At 37.7% G+C, this 17,560-nt stretch overlaps 1 protein-coding gene across 2 annotated transcripts; it reads left to right on the top strand.

Moving 5' to 3' along the window:
- Positions 1-307: 307 nt before the first annotated feature.
- LOC127409642 (armadillo-like helical domain-containing protein 4) lies at positions 308-16,467 on the top strand. Of its 2 annotated transcripts, none has more exons than XM_051644340.1 (8): positions 308-455; positions 3,124-4,289; positions 8,497-8,778; positions 9,890-9,994; positions 10,071-10,232; positions 13,317-13,348; positions 13,435-13,569; positions 13,677-16,467. In XM_051644340.1, the coding sequence occupies exons 2-8, from the start codon at positions 3,206-3,208 to the stop codon at positions 13,746-13,748; spliced, it is 1,872 nt and encodes a 623-aa protein (XP_051500300.1). In that variant the 5' UTR covers positions 308-455; positions 3,124-3,205; the 3' UTR covers positions 13,749-16,467. The 2 variants fall into 2 exon arrangements, with proteins under 2 accessions (XP_051500300.1, XP_051500301.1); XM_051644341.1 differs by having other exon boundaries at positions 3,099-4,289.
- Positions 16,468-17,560: the final 1,093 nt, after the last annotated feature.

Below are 17,560 nucleotides of genomic sequence, written 5' to 3'. Positions count from 1 at the left end.
TGCGGTAATATATATATGTAGTTTGTGCTGATCTGAGATCAGTTTTTCACACGGTACTCCTCGTTTAAACACACGGGATTTGCGTGCGTGAAGCTGAACCCAGATCAGCACTTAGAGCCGAAGAGCCTGTACAAATATAACAACATTAAAAAAAAAATCACTAAAACCTTTAAAGACTTTTATATGTATGTAAATATAAAAATAAGCATGATAGTGGGCGTGTGTGGCGACTGATGTTTTGCATCTGCAGACAGACGCGCAGTCGACTGCGCATACAACAATGACTGCGCGTCTGCGTGTCTGCGGATGAGCGCTGGAGGAAACTTCAGCTGACACAAGCAGACAGAGAAAGACACTGAAATCTTAAAATGCATCTTAAGAAGAGCGGTTACGGATTATTGATTATTGTGACATCGCATTAGATATGAGATCAGCACAACATTCATGCACCGCAGGTAAAGGTGATACATTCATATACAATGTGCATGCGTGTCATTAGTGTGAATGTGCCATTATTAAGTAGCTAAATATTAAAGTTGTCCATATGATGAATCGGGTTTTTGCATGTTGTTTTGCACATGAATCCACAATCCTGACATGCTGCGGGTGAATGTATTGCGCTGTCAAATATAAGATAATTTGCCCCCACAGAAATTACGCAGCAAATTGCAATTGTGTCATATGATTCAGATTGATAGACAGTCCAAAAGATTAAGAAGGACAGGCGTAGATGCACGCAATTATATATGTTTATATAGGCTATTCTATAGTCTTACGCCTGTTTGTTAGTGAGCAAATAGGACAGTGTTAATGCATAAACATTGTTGTATGAAAACCTATTACTGTATAACATAGTAGGGCGCAATGTTTGGAGCTGTGCTATTTTTAGGCATTGGAAGAGAATTGCAGTGTTTTGTTGTGTCAGGTTACCACTGCAGATTTGTGTGACTGTATTTGAAAGAGAGAGACTAGTTTACAAAATGAGAGGTTAAAATAACAATACAAAAATATAAGATTTGCATAGAATAATCCTAATAAATATAAATGCACTAATTCTAGAGATTGATTGATATTGTTTATTAGAGTTTATTCTTAAGTGTCCGATAAACAATTTGTGAAACCAATTTTTAATTTCTTAATTCTTAATTAATCTGACACCCTAGTAATTAATAAATGTGTACAATGCAACAATAAATGTTATAAATATTTAATAATAATTTCGCATCTCACCTAAGCATAATTGACCTTTATATGAAAAAACAACACATTAAAAAATGTAAGAAATATTCCAGTTTCAATGGAAGTTAAACTCAATAAACAGTATTTGTGGCATAATATTGATTTACACACACAAAAAATATATATATTTTCAGCTCATCCCTCGTTAATTAAAATAAAAAATAAAAAAAGCACAAATGTGTGTTCCAGTGAGACACTTACAATGGAAGTCAATGGGGTCAATAATCTGTAAACATTAAAATACTCACTGTTTCAAAAGTATAGACACAAGACATAAACAATATGTGTGTTAACATGATTTTACTGTGAGAAAATCACTTACTAACCACATCTGTGGAAAGTTATAGACAATTTTACAACTTTGTTGCCATGGCGACGCAAACCCTATAAGCAGTTTTATCACACTAAAATCATGTTTATATCTTGTGGCTGTACTTTTATAACAAAAGCAGCTTAACTTGTATTGAACCTGGAATATTCCTTTAACCCTTTAAGCTAAAAAACAAACAAACAAACAAAAAAAAAAACAAAAAAAAAACAACAAAAAAAACAAAACAAAGAGGGTTAAGTGTTATTGTAAAGAAAACTTTTAAACATTTTTAATGATGTAGAATAGATTATGATATATTCTGAGACTCTCAGACTAAGAAACTGCTGAAAAATCACACAACAAATTGAGCCAAAAATTAACTTTTTGTTCTTATTTTTCTGATTTGACATTATATATCTCTGGGTGTAAATAAGGTGGCTCCAAAAAACTGCTTTTGTTTTGTTCCTAATCATGTCAACTGTGTCTGAGAAAACATTTCTGTTGATATGACAAAGAAATCAAAAGTTATAGCATTACAACTATAATTTAGTGTCCAAAAACGTCTCCAAACAAATAAAACATAATAATTGTACATAAGAACTAATTACACATGCAAACACAACAATGACTAAAGGTTTGCATAGCATGCAGACATGATTTTAGTAATGAGATTTCACAGAATGAGTTTCATTCTGTGTCATTTGAGTCATCATTGAGTCTGTGTCATGTATTTGGCGCCATCTCCTGGTGGCCATATGTAACATTGTGCTTCATGTGGATTATCTAATGATCTATGCATCTGATTACCTTGTGTGTGGGCTCGTTTGAAAGATGAGTCCTCTAAGTAATGATATGTGATATTTTATGTTCAGTTTATTTATCATGAAGTTATAAATGAAAGCGCATTATATAAGCAACACCAACATAATTATCAAAGACATATACTTAACTATTACTCGCTATATTTTTGTCTGTGATTAAAACAAATAGTCTGGTTGTATTCTACTCTTTGAGAGCTTTCCAACAGTATATGACACATGAATATTTGATGAGTTTGATGTATTTATTGATTACAATAATATGAACAGTGCAAATGTTTTATAAAATATCAAACCGGAACACTTCTGATTTGTCTGCAAATGTCAAAACACAATGTTCAGTTTTGGTCATAATGTCTACATGCATTGTAAAGTAGAGCTTCTAATCTTTCAAATGATACCTATTTTGTGTTGGTCAAGACTGTAGTTATTAATATTTCGAAAAAAATGTCCTCGCGGGCCCGCCGTTAAGTTCATTTAAATGTGAAAATTGCTGTTTCCTTTTAAATGCACAGTGCTGTAATGCCATTGTTGGACTTTATTTTATGTTAATGTACAGGCCATCAAATGCTGCCATTTACCATGTGACCTGATAATAAAGAACCAATAACCGATTAAAAAGAATAGTGTGAATGTAGGTAACAAAAACTATATCTATATCTAACCAATTTATGCCTGTGTGCTTCCAGACTCCAAATATGAAATATGTTTTTTATCTATAAATTATGCAGCACACGCTTCTCCCTGCTTCTACAGGAAGTGAGCTTTGGCGCTTTGGATCTGGCCGGCTTTACTTCCAGTCTTCAGTCAAACTATATGCTTGAGTGACGGATACGCCATGTCAAACGGTGGAACTCTCCAAAGTCTCTTGTTTGCTGCGGTCTCTCTTTCAAGCTGGGCTGCACCGTTAGAGAGCATCGTCGCATTGGATGGCATGTGCTGTGAAGGACAACAGCAAAGAACAATTGAGAACCAAAGAGAAGATAAGGGGACAGCATGGCCTCTAACTGGAACTCGTCTACAGAAGGACAACAGAAAATGGGAACCAGTTACTTCATCATCTTCATCATCTCATCTCCCATCATTGGTGTCAGACTCAAGCAATGGTTCATTCAGCCTTTCCCCAACCGCTGCCAACATATCTCTAACCATTACCAGTGTAGACACATTCAGACAATCCAACACTGACATGCATACAGATGTGATCTCCTCCAAACTACTACAGTCATCTTCTCCAGATGATCCTGGAAGCATTGAGGAGGAAGCAGGTGTAAACAGCAGTGTTCGAGAAGGGTTGGGCAGAGTGACAGCGGTTGGAAATGAGGACAGACAGTCCCGGGTGGGTGAGCAAGCAGTCTGGTCTAACGCTCGATATCAGAAGCACTCAGTAGGCGAGCAGCAGAGCTCAACGATTCCAGCCTCCATACAATCTGTTGTGGATCATTTGCTGGGGACTACAGATGGGGTGTCTCTCCTACAGGCTTCAACAACCTCTTCTATGGTTGGCCTAGAGAGAGATGAGCCACTTAGATTTATCTCAGAGAATGTTGATGTATCTAACGGGTCGTCTGGATTTACAAAAGGAAAGACTGGGAACATCCAGCCAGGAGGTTTAGATGATAAAGGGACGGTGACACCACTAACTAGAACTCCCCTACAGAAAGATGACAGAAGATTGGAAGCAGATACGATCACCGGAACTCCTTCAGACTCAACCGATGGTCCATTCAGATTCTCTCCATTGATTAGTAACCGAACCACACTACAAACATCTTTAACGATTACCAGTGGAGACTCACTGGGTGGGTTAGATCTCCAGGATAACACACCTGTGTCTGGACTCCGTCAGCTGGATCTGACCTTTAACTCCAGATTGGTGGATCCTTCTGATACCTGGACAGAGACAGTTCACCTGCTGGGAGGTGAGTGAAGTACAAGATTTCTTTAAATGACAAGTACTAGAGGTTGATCTTTCATGCCTCATGGAGTTCTCAGTTAATGTAAGTTTCAGCTTTGTCTCAAATGGTTCTCTTTAAATTCCTTGGGAAAAATAAAAAGACACAAATGAGTCAATTTTTGATACACAGTAAGAGTATAGAGCTATAAAAGGAATGTTGGTAGCATAGCTCAGATCATTTGCTCTTGAGATAATTTGATGAGAAATATAGGAGTTCATATTCATATTCATTTGAAACACTGAGCACGTTTCGTGCTTGACCTTACACTGATTATGCTTAATAAGCCGACTACGTGTAAGGTAATGTAAATGCTTTAAACTTCGTTCTTTTATCAGGGTATGGTCATAAAGGGTTTAAGTATAAACTGATCGGCACAAGTAGATTTTTGTCCTTTACCACGATTTTGTGTTGCATGGTGCTCTTAACAGATTACCTTATGTTTGCAAGTGTTGTGCGTAAAACAGTTTACGTTTTGACGTCAAAAGCAAACAATAATCCAATGATTTCAAGTCTCATGTAAATGCGGTTTTCTTACATTGTCTGGTTTTTTGAATAAGCAGATTTTTGGTAGTTATTAACGTGTTGGTGTGCATGTAAACGCACTCATTGTTAAGATCTCTCGTGAAACTCTAGAGGAACAACTGTGAGATTACTGGGATCTTTTTCTCAAAAGAAACATCTGAGAAGCTGGAGACTACAGCAAAAGTCTCCAATTGCTCTTCATTTAATTTCACTGTCCAAACAATTGATGATTTGACTTTCCTTCGGGAATGAATAGCCTACTTACAATTAACTTAGAGGGCTTCAGTTGAAAAACAGGTTGCTATACCAAAACAATCTTATTTTATAATTAGTTTGCATCTGTAGGAACATGAGAGCAGCAGAGAGTGGTGGAGACAGACTCGATTTTACCCGCTCCACTTTGAACCCCAGTGGGCTCTTACAGCAGCCTAATTACTTTCTATTTTGAGTCGCACTTGAGAAATTGAACTGACTGCTAAAAGAGACTGCCACGTGTTGTACTATTTGATACAGAAGCTTTTATTAATGATTTATTCTTAACAGGTCTTGACAGCTCTGTGTTGTTACTTTAATGTTCTTGGCTCACGATGTCTTACCAAAGTGATGTAAGAAAGTTCATGTTTGTGACATTAAACCAAGTAGCTACTGTGTTATTGGGGAGACTTGCTAATGCTTGTTTGGTAAATCTGTCATTAGTTCTGCAATTAAAAGAATATTTCTGTGTACAGCATTACAGACAATAATGTTGATTCATCCCTGAGTTTATAAAAGAAACAAAAGACAGTGTTTACAGTAATACACTTACAATGGAAGTCTATGGGGCAAGACGCTGCATTGAGATAAACATTAAACATCCTATGGTTTTGAAAAAGGGCACCTCCCTTTGATATTTGCGGTCATTTTTAACCGGAAGGATCAGATGTGTTAATAATGATAATAGAGTAAGAAAGAACAATAAAATGATGCATTTCTTTTGGGATTTTATGCTATTTTGCTCTTATTAAAATTTTTTACATTTCTAAATTTGACCATTAATTGCATATACAAATAAGCACATATTTGGAGAAAAAACAAACAAACAAAAAAACAAAATTCAGAACTTACAATTTTATAAGTTGAAACATAAAGAAAATTGGGGGCAGATTGCTGACCATCTGGTGAACAAAATATAAATAACATGACTTGAACATCATGTCATGCCAGTAACAGCCAGTAGATGTCTGTAGACACATACTGTGTAGTCTGATGACTTATTGTAAACTAATTTTATATTTTATCACAAGATATGCATTTGATATATATTTAAACATTATCAAACTATTATCTGTCAATGTTAAGCATTTTAAATTGATTTGAAGTGTCAGTTTTTGCAGTTAATGTCATTATGTTTGCAATCAAACCTGACCATGGTGTTACAAAGAGAAGACACAGAATAAACATTTTTATACCAATAATTTATTTCAAACATAAACAAATGTAATAACTCAAAGTAAATGCATCATAATGTCAAGAAAACGAACATCAAGAAACAAATAAACTGCAAAATTCTGAAAATTCAATTGGAGTATAAAACAGAAGAATCAGAGTAAACATTTTGGAATTTCAAACTTTCTATTGTAAAAATGTATTTTGCAAACATGTGTGTGTGTGTGTGTGTGTGTGTGTGTGTGTGTGTGTGTGTGTGAGTGAGTGTAAATTAGATTAGATTAGCCTTCATTGTCTCCGTTAGGAGAAATTTGTCTTGGGCATTCGAGAGAACACAGTCAACATAGCAGCACACATACGGTATACAATTAAACTACAGTAAACATGCAGTTACACCCAGATCTATATAAACACCAGAAAAAAAAACACACATTGTTTGCACAATGCCTTATACCATACTATAGCACAGATGCCCTACACCTAAATATTGCACAGATGCACTACGCCAAGATATTTCAACCCCCCCCCCCCCCCCACAATAACAGCCATAACCCATGTTGTGATGCTATAGATGATAATAGATTCAATGGCTGCCCTGTAAAACAATAACATAACATCATCAGTGTGTCAGATTGCTGTCATCAGCTGGAAAACGACAGATGACTTGTAATGCCAACAGTGACCAAAAGATGGCTGTAGAGCTCAACTTACTGATGCCCTGGAGCTCTGTGTGTGTGTGTGTGTGTGTGTGTAGTGTGTGTATGTGTTTGTGTGTGTGAGTGTGTGTGTGTGTGTGTGTGTGTGTACAGGTTTTGCTATACTTGTGAGGACCAAGTATTGAGAATCAACCTGTTCTGTGAGGACATTTCTGGCTGTGAGGATATTTTGGGTGGTCCTCACAAGGAAAATAACATTAAATTATGTTTTATTGAAAATGTAAAAATGCAGAAAGTTTTTTGTGAGGGTTAGGTTTAGGGGTAGGGTTAGGGTTAGGGGATAGAATCTATAGTTCATACAGTATAAAAATCATTATGTCTATGGAGAGTCCTCATAATGATAGCTGCACCAACATGTGTGTGTGTGTGTGTGTGTGTGTGTGTGAGTGTGTGTGTGTGTGTGTGTGTGTGTGAGTGTGTGTGTGTGTGTGTGTGTGTGTGTGTGTGTGTGTGTGTGTGTGTGTGAGTGTGTGTGTGTGTGTGTGTGTGTGTGTGTGTGTGTTTAGGGGTAGGGTTAGGGTTAGGGGATAGAATCTATAGTTCATACAGTATAAAAATCATTATGTCTATGGAGAGTCCTCATAATGATAGCTGCACCAACATGTGTATGTGTGTGTGTGTGTGTGTGTGTGTGTGTGTGTGTGTGAGTGTGTGTGCATTGTGAGTTCATTATCTTCTCACCCCTTCATTTCTGAGTGTCTGAATGCATTGTGACTGATTTTTTATTCTTTTTTTTGACAAATGTAAACAAAACAAAAAGGCTCTGTGTTATAGTCACACCAGTTCATTTTTGTGTGTGCGTAAGTGTGTGTGTGTGTGTGTGTGTGTGTGTGGGTGTGTATGTTTTGCACTGAGGATGTTTTAGAGTCTCAGCCTGTAACTTTAGTCTGTTTTTTTTTCTTTTTTCTACATTGTGGCTGAGTTATTGATTATATTTGACAGATAAAAAAAAATGCTCTGTTTTTTAGTCTTTCCCATTCAATTTCAATGGTTAGTCAAATTTGACCGCGAATACCAAAGGTGTTGCTTTTTGTTTTATGACCACTTAGACTTTTTTATTTTCATTTTTTTATGTTCAGATGGCAAATGGAGGAAAAGTCACCAAGTCTTGTGAGGCTCAGTTAAATGAAACAATTTTTATTAAATGAGGAAAATGTATTTTGGTCAAAAATGACCGAATACCATAGGAGGGTTAAAATAAACACTCTTTCAAATGTATAGCCGCAAGACATTGCTAACGGAATTTTTTATTGAACTTTAAACTCCTTATGACCAAAAATCACCAGAAGTTGAAATATTAGAAAGAACTTTACACAGACAAGATTAGTTAACAGTTTTATCACACTAGTCTAAAGTTAACAGGTACTGTATAATGTTTAAGTCTTTACTATACTATGGAAACAGCATGTGTTTTAACATTTATTTTAGTGCAATGTTTAGTCCCATAGTCTTCCATTGTAAGTGCACTACTGTAAATGCAACATTTCCTGTTTTTCTTCCTTTTTCAGAGGAAGTTAGTGCTCTTTCCACATCTCAGGAGGTAGGAACAGATGCAACCATGTCCTCTGAAGATCTGCCGTTGATATTTGAGCCGTTTGAGGATGTCGCTGCGCCGGTGTCTGAACCGTCTGTCGCCATGGTGCCAACAGCTGTATCTATGGTAGATGCAGAACTTGAGCAAATGGTGTCCATGGAAACGGCCCACACCCCCTCTGATGTCACTCTCTCTGAAGCTCATGATTGGTCATCATCATGGCAGATGTCTGGAGTTCAGAAGTCTGATGCCGTCAGTGAGTCAAAAATGCAGATTAACACTCTGGTCACAGAATCTGATGAGCATGAAGAGCATGATGAAAACACACAGAGTGAGACTGTTTAATGCATTCTTGAGTATAAACAGCATTAAATTAATTAGTTCAGTGGTTCAGTTTTTAGTCAAATTTGCCATGGTGACAATACACTCAATAACCAATGTGTGCTATTTCTTTTCTTCAACCTTTTTCTACTTATGTGATGTCACTGCGCTTATATAAACAAAGCTGTTCTTGTGTGCGTGCCAGATTCGAATGGGTGAAGAATAAGATTTACAGTGAATCATCTCTTAATTTCTGGTCTGTTTCTCACACAATGCTATCGTATGGCTTTAGAAGACTTCAAATATAGCACACAAATTATATGGGCGACTTTTCTCGTAGTTTTATGTGCTTTTGAAACTTTACAGTTACAGTGTTTCACGACTGAGAAACATCATACTGGTTTGGAGGGACAAGGTTGAGTAAATGATGACAGAAATGTTATTTTTGGGTGAGCTATTATATATTAGCATTACTACTGTAAACATTATCACTTTTTATTCTATTTGTGGATGTTTAATAAGTATAACTTTTCATTACACACATCAGCTTTTCAGCAAAACAGTTAAAAATGAAAGAATTCATTTATAAATATAACGTTTTCCGTGACATGAAGCTGAAAGAAAATACAGTTAATATTTTAAAAAGTAAAAAGTTTAGGTAAAACAAAACTTGAAACTTGATTTATTTCTATCAAATTATGGGTTGGGGCCACATCAGTTTTTCCAGTTTCAAATGGGGGGCATGAAAACTAAACAAAACTGAGAACTGCTGCATTATTTCTTATATTTGTATTATTGCTTGTTAATATTATGAAAATAAGTTTAACTAGAAAAGGAACACTTGTATCTGAAATTTAGAGTATGTTTTTATAGTAGAATTACCTCTTATATGTCAAAATAGCAAGATAAATTTGATTTCTCATGACATGACCCCTTTAAAGGAACCTGTACAATAACAGTATGTCGACATTTTCAAGCCAACAGAATGAAACGATTTAAAACAAGGTAAACTGATTTTTCAAAATGTGTTCTGATTGGTCCTGCAGGTGATGACATCACACAGACCTCTGTTACCCAGCAACCTCTGACGGATGCTGTTCAGTTACCAGCATTAAAACCAAAGACAGACACAGAAGATGTTGAATCTAGAGGTTTGTTTATGTGTGTTAAACAGCACTATCACTCATAACTGTAACACTGTAATAAAACAACCATTCTGTCTTATAGAGGAGCCTGATGAAGATGAGGTAGATGAGGAGACTAATTCTGATGAAGAGGAGGAGGAGAGTGAAGAGGACCTGACAGAAACCACCATCTCACCCCCCACACGTGCCCCCTACAGTCTCATACCCCCTCCTCCAGTCTGGGTGCAGCGGAACCAGGGATTGGGTGAAAATTATTATATATATATATATATATATATATATATATATATATATATATATATATATATATATATATATATATAAGTATAACTTCCTGAGACCTGAGCGTGACAGCTGTGTGCATTTTCCATTCCCCTTTTTGATTTGTAACTAGAAGCATCTAGTAAACGGTGCAGCGGTGTATTCTGCTATACAAGTTCAGGGGAAACTTTCAACGGTGCAAAACCAGACTTTTAAATATTACATTTTATAAATGCAAGGACTGGAATTGTTTGGTTGAAGGGGGTACCAAACTCTGAATCCTGAACAAAACAGTTTGGTGAATACATGTTTACACATTAGCTTCCACTCAGCTGACAAGCAATGAAAGTAGCTACGTGGTTAGCTAGTTAGCTATAAGCTCGTTGTCACGGAGAGTAAATGATGGACCAGCATTGCGTCTCACCAACTAGGTAACAACATAGCGTGAAATCCACACTCAACAGACACAATCCACCACCGCACCGTTGTCTGCTGAGCTGCAAAAAGATGCTCTGATGTTTACCTTTCAATCTGCTGCACTACTGACTGCACTGACAAACTATAGCTGACTAACAGCAAGTCCGCCTTGTCTGCAGAGCCACCATCAGCTCAGAGTCAGCTCTGTTAATATTGGAGTCGGAGCGCACTCTGCTGGACAAACTACATAATGACAACAATTCTGAAGCATTGTTTTCATTATATGTTCTGAAAAAAAGTTTTCATATCTGCGCATATCTGTAAAATATACACCGATACCGATATATCGGTGAAAGGCTAATATCGGCCGATAATATCGGCTGACCGATATATCGGCTGGGCACTAATGTCCACATACACTATATTGCCAAAAGTATTCGCTCACCCATCCAAATAATTAAATTCAGGTGTTCCAATCACTTCCATGGCCATAGGTGTATAAAATGAAGCACCTAGGCATGCAGACTGCTTCTACAAACATTTGTGAAAGAATGGGCCGCTCTCAGGAGCTCAGTGAATTCCAGCGTGGTACTGTGATAGGATGCCACCTGTGCAACAAGTCCAGTCGTGAAATTTCCTCGCTACTAAATATTCCACAGTCAACTGTCAGTGGTATTATAACAAAGTGGAAGCGATTGGGAATGACAGCAACTCAGCCACGAAGTGGTAGGCCACGTAAAATGACAGAGCGGGGTCAGCAGATGCTGAGGCGCATAGTGCGCAGAGGTCGCCAACTTTCTGCAGAGTCAATCGCTACAGACTTCCAAAGTTCATGTGGCCTTCAGATTAGCTCAAGAACAGTGTGTAGAGAGCTTCATGGAATGGGTTTCCATGGCCGAGCAGCTGCATCCGAGCTATACATCACCAAGTGCAATGCAAAGCGTTGGATGCAGTGGTGTAAAGCACGCCGCCACTGGACTCTAGAGCAGTGGAGACGCGTTCTCTGGAGTGACGAATCACGCTTCTCCATCTGGCAATCTGATGGACGAGTCTGGGTTTGGCGGTTGCCAGGAGAACGGTACTTGTCTGACTGCATTGTGCCAACTGTGAAGTTTGGTGGAGGGGGGATTATGGTGCGGGGTTGTTTTTCAGGAGCTGGGCTTGGCCCCTTAGTTCCAGTGAAAGGAACTCTGAATGCTTCAGCATACCAAGAGATTTTGGACAATTCCATGCTCCCAACTTTGTGGGAACAGTTTGGGGATGGCCCCTTCCTGTTCCAACATGACTGCGCACCAGTGCACAAAGCAAGGTCCATAAAGACATGGATGAGCGAATTTGGTGTGGAAGAACTTGACTGGCCTGCACAGAGTCCTGACCTCAACCCGATAGAGCACCTTTGGGATGAATTAGAGCGAAGACTGCGAGCCAGGCCTTCTCGTCCAACATCAGTGTCTGACCTCACAAATGCGCTTCTGGAAGAATGGTCAAAAATTCCCATAAACACACTCCTAAACCTTGTGGAAAGCCTTCCCAGAAGAGTTGAAGCTGTTATAGCTGCAAAGGGTGGGCCGACGTCATATTAAACCCTATGGATTAAGAATGGGATGTCACTTAAGTTCATATGCATCTAAAGGCAGATGAGCGAATACTTTTGGGAATATAGTGTATGTGGACAGTGAGACTAAGTTGTGAACTTTTTAAATAATACCAAGCTATAGAAAGTCAGATTAGTTTTTTTATCAAATTGCTTACTATGTTTCCAGGAGTGTTGATTATTCATGTTTTTGAGACGTTTCAGACATTACATCAGAAATGAGCATAATTAATTCTGATTCAAATACATTTTTCCAGCTTTTGAATGAACCCATTTATTCTCAATGTGATAATGTACAGTATATATAGGAATGCATTTACTAATCTTAATGAATAGAACTGTATTGTACAGTGATAACACAATGTATATTAAAATGAAGCTAAATGACCCACACATGTGTTAGAGTTGAAAGTTATTCAAAATAACATTTGTTTTTTCAACTTTTGAGGGGATAATGTCCCAAAATCCACATATGTGGACATCATGTTTATCAGCGTGCTGACGTGCGAAAAATGAACCAATTTTTTAAAGCGGCATATCAAACTAAACTAGAGACTCTCCTCTTTACAACCAAACAGGTTTCAATGAAAAAACTTAAAGAGATTTCTTACCAGAGGCACTTTTGTTGGCTCTGCGCCTGTAGAAGCGATTCACGGAAATCGACATCATGTTGTTGTGTCACGTGACTCGTGCAGCAGAAGTTTAACCTTAAATGACAGTCTAGAGTTTTGTGAACAATATTCAGTCAGTTTTTATTCATTTAAAGTATGCGTTGCATATAGTGAAGCCAAAATACAACGTCCATGCATGTGGACAGGGGGTCACACAAGCATAATAAGGGATAGTTCAAACAAAAAAAAAAATGTTGTTCTAAACCTGCATGACTTTCTTTTTCTGTGGAACACAATTGAAGATGTTTAGCAGAATGTTCACGCTGCTTTGTTCCATACAGTGAACAGATATTTGAATGTACACAAACACAAATGATATTTGAAAGCTGCGGTGGAGGATTCTCAGCAAAAATAACCCTTTACTTCTCTTTTAATTTGTTTATAGTGCGGAGCTGGGTTGAACTTATAAGAGAAAAGGTAAGATTCTTTAAAACAATCATTACTTTCAACCTATCAATATCTTGCAAGTAACCTTTAAATGTGGTGTGGTGTCTCTTCTCCAGGCCGGTTATGTGTCTGGTATGTTGGCACCGGTTGGCATCGGAATAGCTGGTGCTCTTCTGTTGGTTGGTGCTCTGTACAGTATCAGAGTGATTCATCGCAAACGGAGGGACAATTTTAAACATCAGAGGAGGAAGGTAAGTTTTTGCAGTTTAGTTTCAATAATACGTATTCTGGTTAGAGTGGAGATCACTGAAGGTCACTGAAATTAATCTTGTGATCATTTGATGTTCTTAAATTTCAGCCGCCCAGAGAAGTTCGGAGCGGACCCGACAATACAATGCTGCTGGGCGACAGCTCAGAGGACGAATTCTGATGAAGAAATACAAACATTTAGAAACCGTTTGTGCTTCAGTCCAGATACAAACAGGAATGATTGTTGTTTCACTGCTTGCCACACAAATAGTGCTGAAACACATCAATATAATAGTTGGATTACAGTAAATACATTTATAAATTGATTTTTCTTTTAGAATCGCATCTTTTGAGAAACGTTATGTACATTGAACATTTCAACTGCAAAACTGCTCTTAATAATTCATCAATAGTTTAAAATGTTCAAAAATATACATACTTGACTGTCGTGTAATCCATGTTTTAATAGTGCATTCATTAATCATGCCGCGTTTTATGAAGGCATTTAAACTCATGCCCTAGCAAGTTACTCAGCCTGCTTTGGTGTCATATATGTGAAACTATTAAACACCAGGTATGTTATAATTTAATTTAGCTCAGTGGTTCTCAAACTGTGTGTACAGACAATTAAAAAAAAATTATATACAGTTGTGCTCAAAAGTTTGCACACCCTGGCAGAAATTGTGAAATTTTGGCATTGATTTTGAAAATATGACTGATCATGCAAAAAAACTTTTAAGGATAGTGATCATATGAAGCCATTTATTATCACATAGTTGTTTGGCTCCTTTTTAAATCATAATGATAACAGAAATCACCCAAATGGCCCTGATCAAAAGTTTACACACCCTTGAATGTTTGGCCTTGTTACAGACACACAAGGTGACACACACAGGTTTAAATGGCAATTAAAGGTTAATTTCCCACACCTGTGGCTTTTTAAATTGCAATTAGTGTCTGTGTATAAATAGTCAATGAGTTTGTTAGCTCTCACGTGGATGCACTGAGCAGGCTAGATACTGAGCCATGGGGAGCAGAAAAGAACTGTCAAAAGACCTGCGTAACAAGGTAATGGAACTTTATAAAGATGGAAAAGGATATAAAAAGATATCCAAAGCCTTGAAAATGCCAGTCAGTACTGTTCAATCACTTATTAAGAAGTGGAAAATTCAGGGATCTCTTGATACCAAGCCAAGGTCAGGTAGACCAAGAAAGATTTCAGCCACAACTGCCAGAAGAATTGTTCAGGATACAAAGAAAAACCCACAGGTAACCTCAGGAGAAATACAGGCTGCTCTGGAAAAAGACGGTGTGGTTGTTTCAAGGAGCACAATACGACAATACTTGAACAAAAATGAGCTGCATGGTCGAGTTGCCAGAAAGAAGCCTTTACTGCGCCAATGCCACAAAAAAGCCCGGTTACAATATGCCTGACAACACCTTGACACGCCTCACAGCTTCTGGCACACTGTAATTTGGAGTGATGAGACCAAAATAGAGCTTTATGGTCACAACCATAAGCGCTATGTTTGGAGAGGGGTCAACAAGGCCTATAGTGAAAAGAATACCATCCCCACTGTGAAGCATGGTGGTGGCTCACTGATGTTTTGGGGGTGTGTGAGCTCTAAAGGCACGGGGACTCTTGTGAAAATTGATGGCAAAATGAATTCAGCATGTTATCAGAAAATACTGGCAGACAATTTGCATTCTTCTGCATGAAAGCTGTGCATGGAATGCTCTTGGACTTTCCAGCACGACAATGACCCTAAGCACAAGGCCAAGTTGACCCTCCAGTGGTTACAGCAGAAAAAGGTGAAGGTTCTGGAGTGGCCATCACAGTCTCCTGACCTTAATATCATCGAGCCACTCTGGGGAGATCTCAAACGTGCGGTTCATGCAAGACGACCAAAGACTTTGCATGACCTGGAGGCATTTTGCCAAGACGAATGGGCAGCTATACCACCTGCAAGAATTTGGGGCCTCATAGACAACTATTACAAAAGACTGCACACTGTCATTGATGCTAAAGTGGGCAATACACAGTATTAAGAACTAAGGGTATGCATACTTTTGAACAGGGGTCATTTCATTTTTTTCTTTGTTGCCATGTTTTGTTTTATGATTGTGCCATTCTGTTATAACCTACAGTTGAATATGAATCCCATAAGAAATAAAAGAAATGTGTTTTGCCTGCTCACTCATGTTTTCTTTAAAAATGATACATATATTACCAATTCTCCAAGGGTATGCAAACTTTTGAGCACAACTGTATATATATATATATATATATATATATATATATATATATATATATATATATATATATATATATATATATTGTATTTATTTTTTTGGCTTTGCAACATTATAAACCTTTCAAATAATTTCTTAAAACACTTTGAGCTACAGTACATTTCATACTAAATGTAAAATGTACCACTGATACTTCTTTTAAATGGTGTCCTAATATGGGGAAAATGTAATCCTGCTCTACATTCACAAAATATCATGAAATGTTTATGTATATACAGTATATAGTTTGTTTTCACTGTAAATATATGATTGGTACAATGTTTTCACTTTGTAATGACAATCCGACAATGTGCAGTTCAATATGAACTCATTACATGTGCCTCTGTAATGTGAATCCTTTTTAATTTATTTAATTTCTAAAAAATAGTTAATAGATAATAATGAATCATAATGTTGATAATAGTGAATCATAAATTCGCTGCAGCCTTGTGATGGTATTTTTAATTCATTGCATTTTAAAAACTATTTTTGTCAAAGTTGTGAAATAGATCCTTACTGTAAAAGGGTGTTCAGGATCCTGTACAGAAATATGTGAAAATATTAAATAATTTACAGTACATCACTGTAAATAAAACAAAAACAAAATATTGAATAATGTATTTTAGAGTTTTTCTTTCTGCGTTACATAAATGATCATTTTGGGACATTTTATGGTTAAAGGAATTGTCAGTGCAAACAAGGAGAAATATAATGAAAAACTGGACATGCAGAGTCTCAAATGTACACAAAATTGCTGAATTTAGTTGAACTATTTCTTATTCAGTCACAGTTAAGTCTGCCTGGGGAAATTTTTTCTATAATATTATGAAAACAGGTTTGGAAACAGATCCATATTTAACCCTAAAATAATGAGTTTTTAGAAATATTGTCTTGTTTACAGGCTAGTGTGATGCTCCTGTTCTACCTGCTCCGTACGGGACTCGAACCGGCATGGGAGGCTGGTGCGCTAACAAGGAGGCTAAAGGCTACAGCCCCTAGCGTCAGTCGCTAGTGCACCTCTTGAGGTCAGGAGAGTGAGGTTTATACACATTGCACAGCTATCTACCAGCTGGCCACCGTTACACTCACCCCCCTAAACCTCACTCCCATCCGGATCACAGCACTATTGTGACACTCCTGTTCTACCAGCTCCGTACGGGACTTGAACTGGGGTCTCCAGCATGGGAGGCGGGTGCACTAACAAGGAGGCTAAAGCCCCTAGTGATAGTTGTTAGTGCACCTCTTGATGTCAGGAGAGTGAGGTTTATACACATTGCACAGCTACCTATCAGCTGGCCACTGTTACACTCACCCCCTAAACCTCACTCCCATCCGGGTCACAGCACCATTGTGACGCTCTTGTTCTACCCACTCCATATGGGACTCGAACTGGGGTCTCTGGCATGGGAGGCAGGTGCACTAACAAGGAGGCTAAAGCCCCTAGCGTCAGACGGCAGTGCACCTCTTGATGTCAAGAGAGTGAGTTTTATACACACTGCACAGCAATCTATCAGCTGGCCACGTTACACTCACCCCCCCAAACCTCACTTCCATCCGGGTTACCCTAACCGTTACACTAACTTAATATCTTAAATATGTTTTAAAGCTCATATTACTGCAATACCTCACTAGGGTACTGACATAATATCAGCCATTATATAAGTTGACCAATACTAATCTAATTCTTTACTGATATGGGTT

The sequence above is a fragment of the Myxocyprinus asiaticus genome, chromosome 19, assembly GCF_019703515.2.
Source record: "Myxocyprinus asiaticus isolate MX2 ecotype Aquarium Trade chromosome 19, UBuf_Myxa_2, whole genome shotgun sequence".
Classification (NCBI taxonomy): domain Eukaryota; kingdom Metazoa; phylum Chordata; class Actinopteri; order Cypriniformes; family Catostomidae; genus Myxocyprinus; species Myxocyprinus asiaticus.
This window is presented reverse-complemented; position numbering and strand designations above follow the sequence as displayed.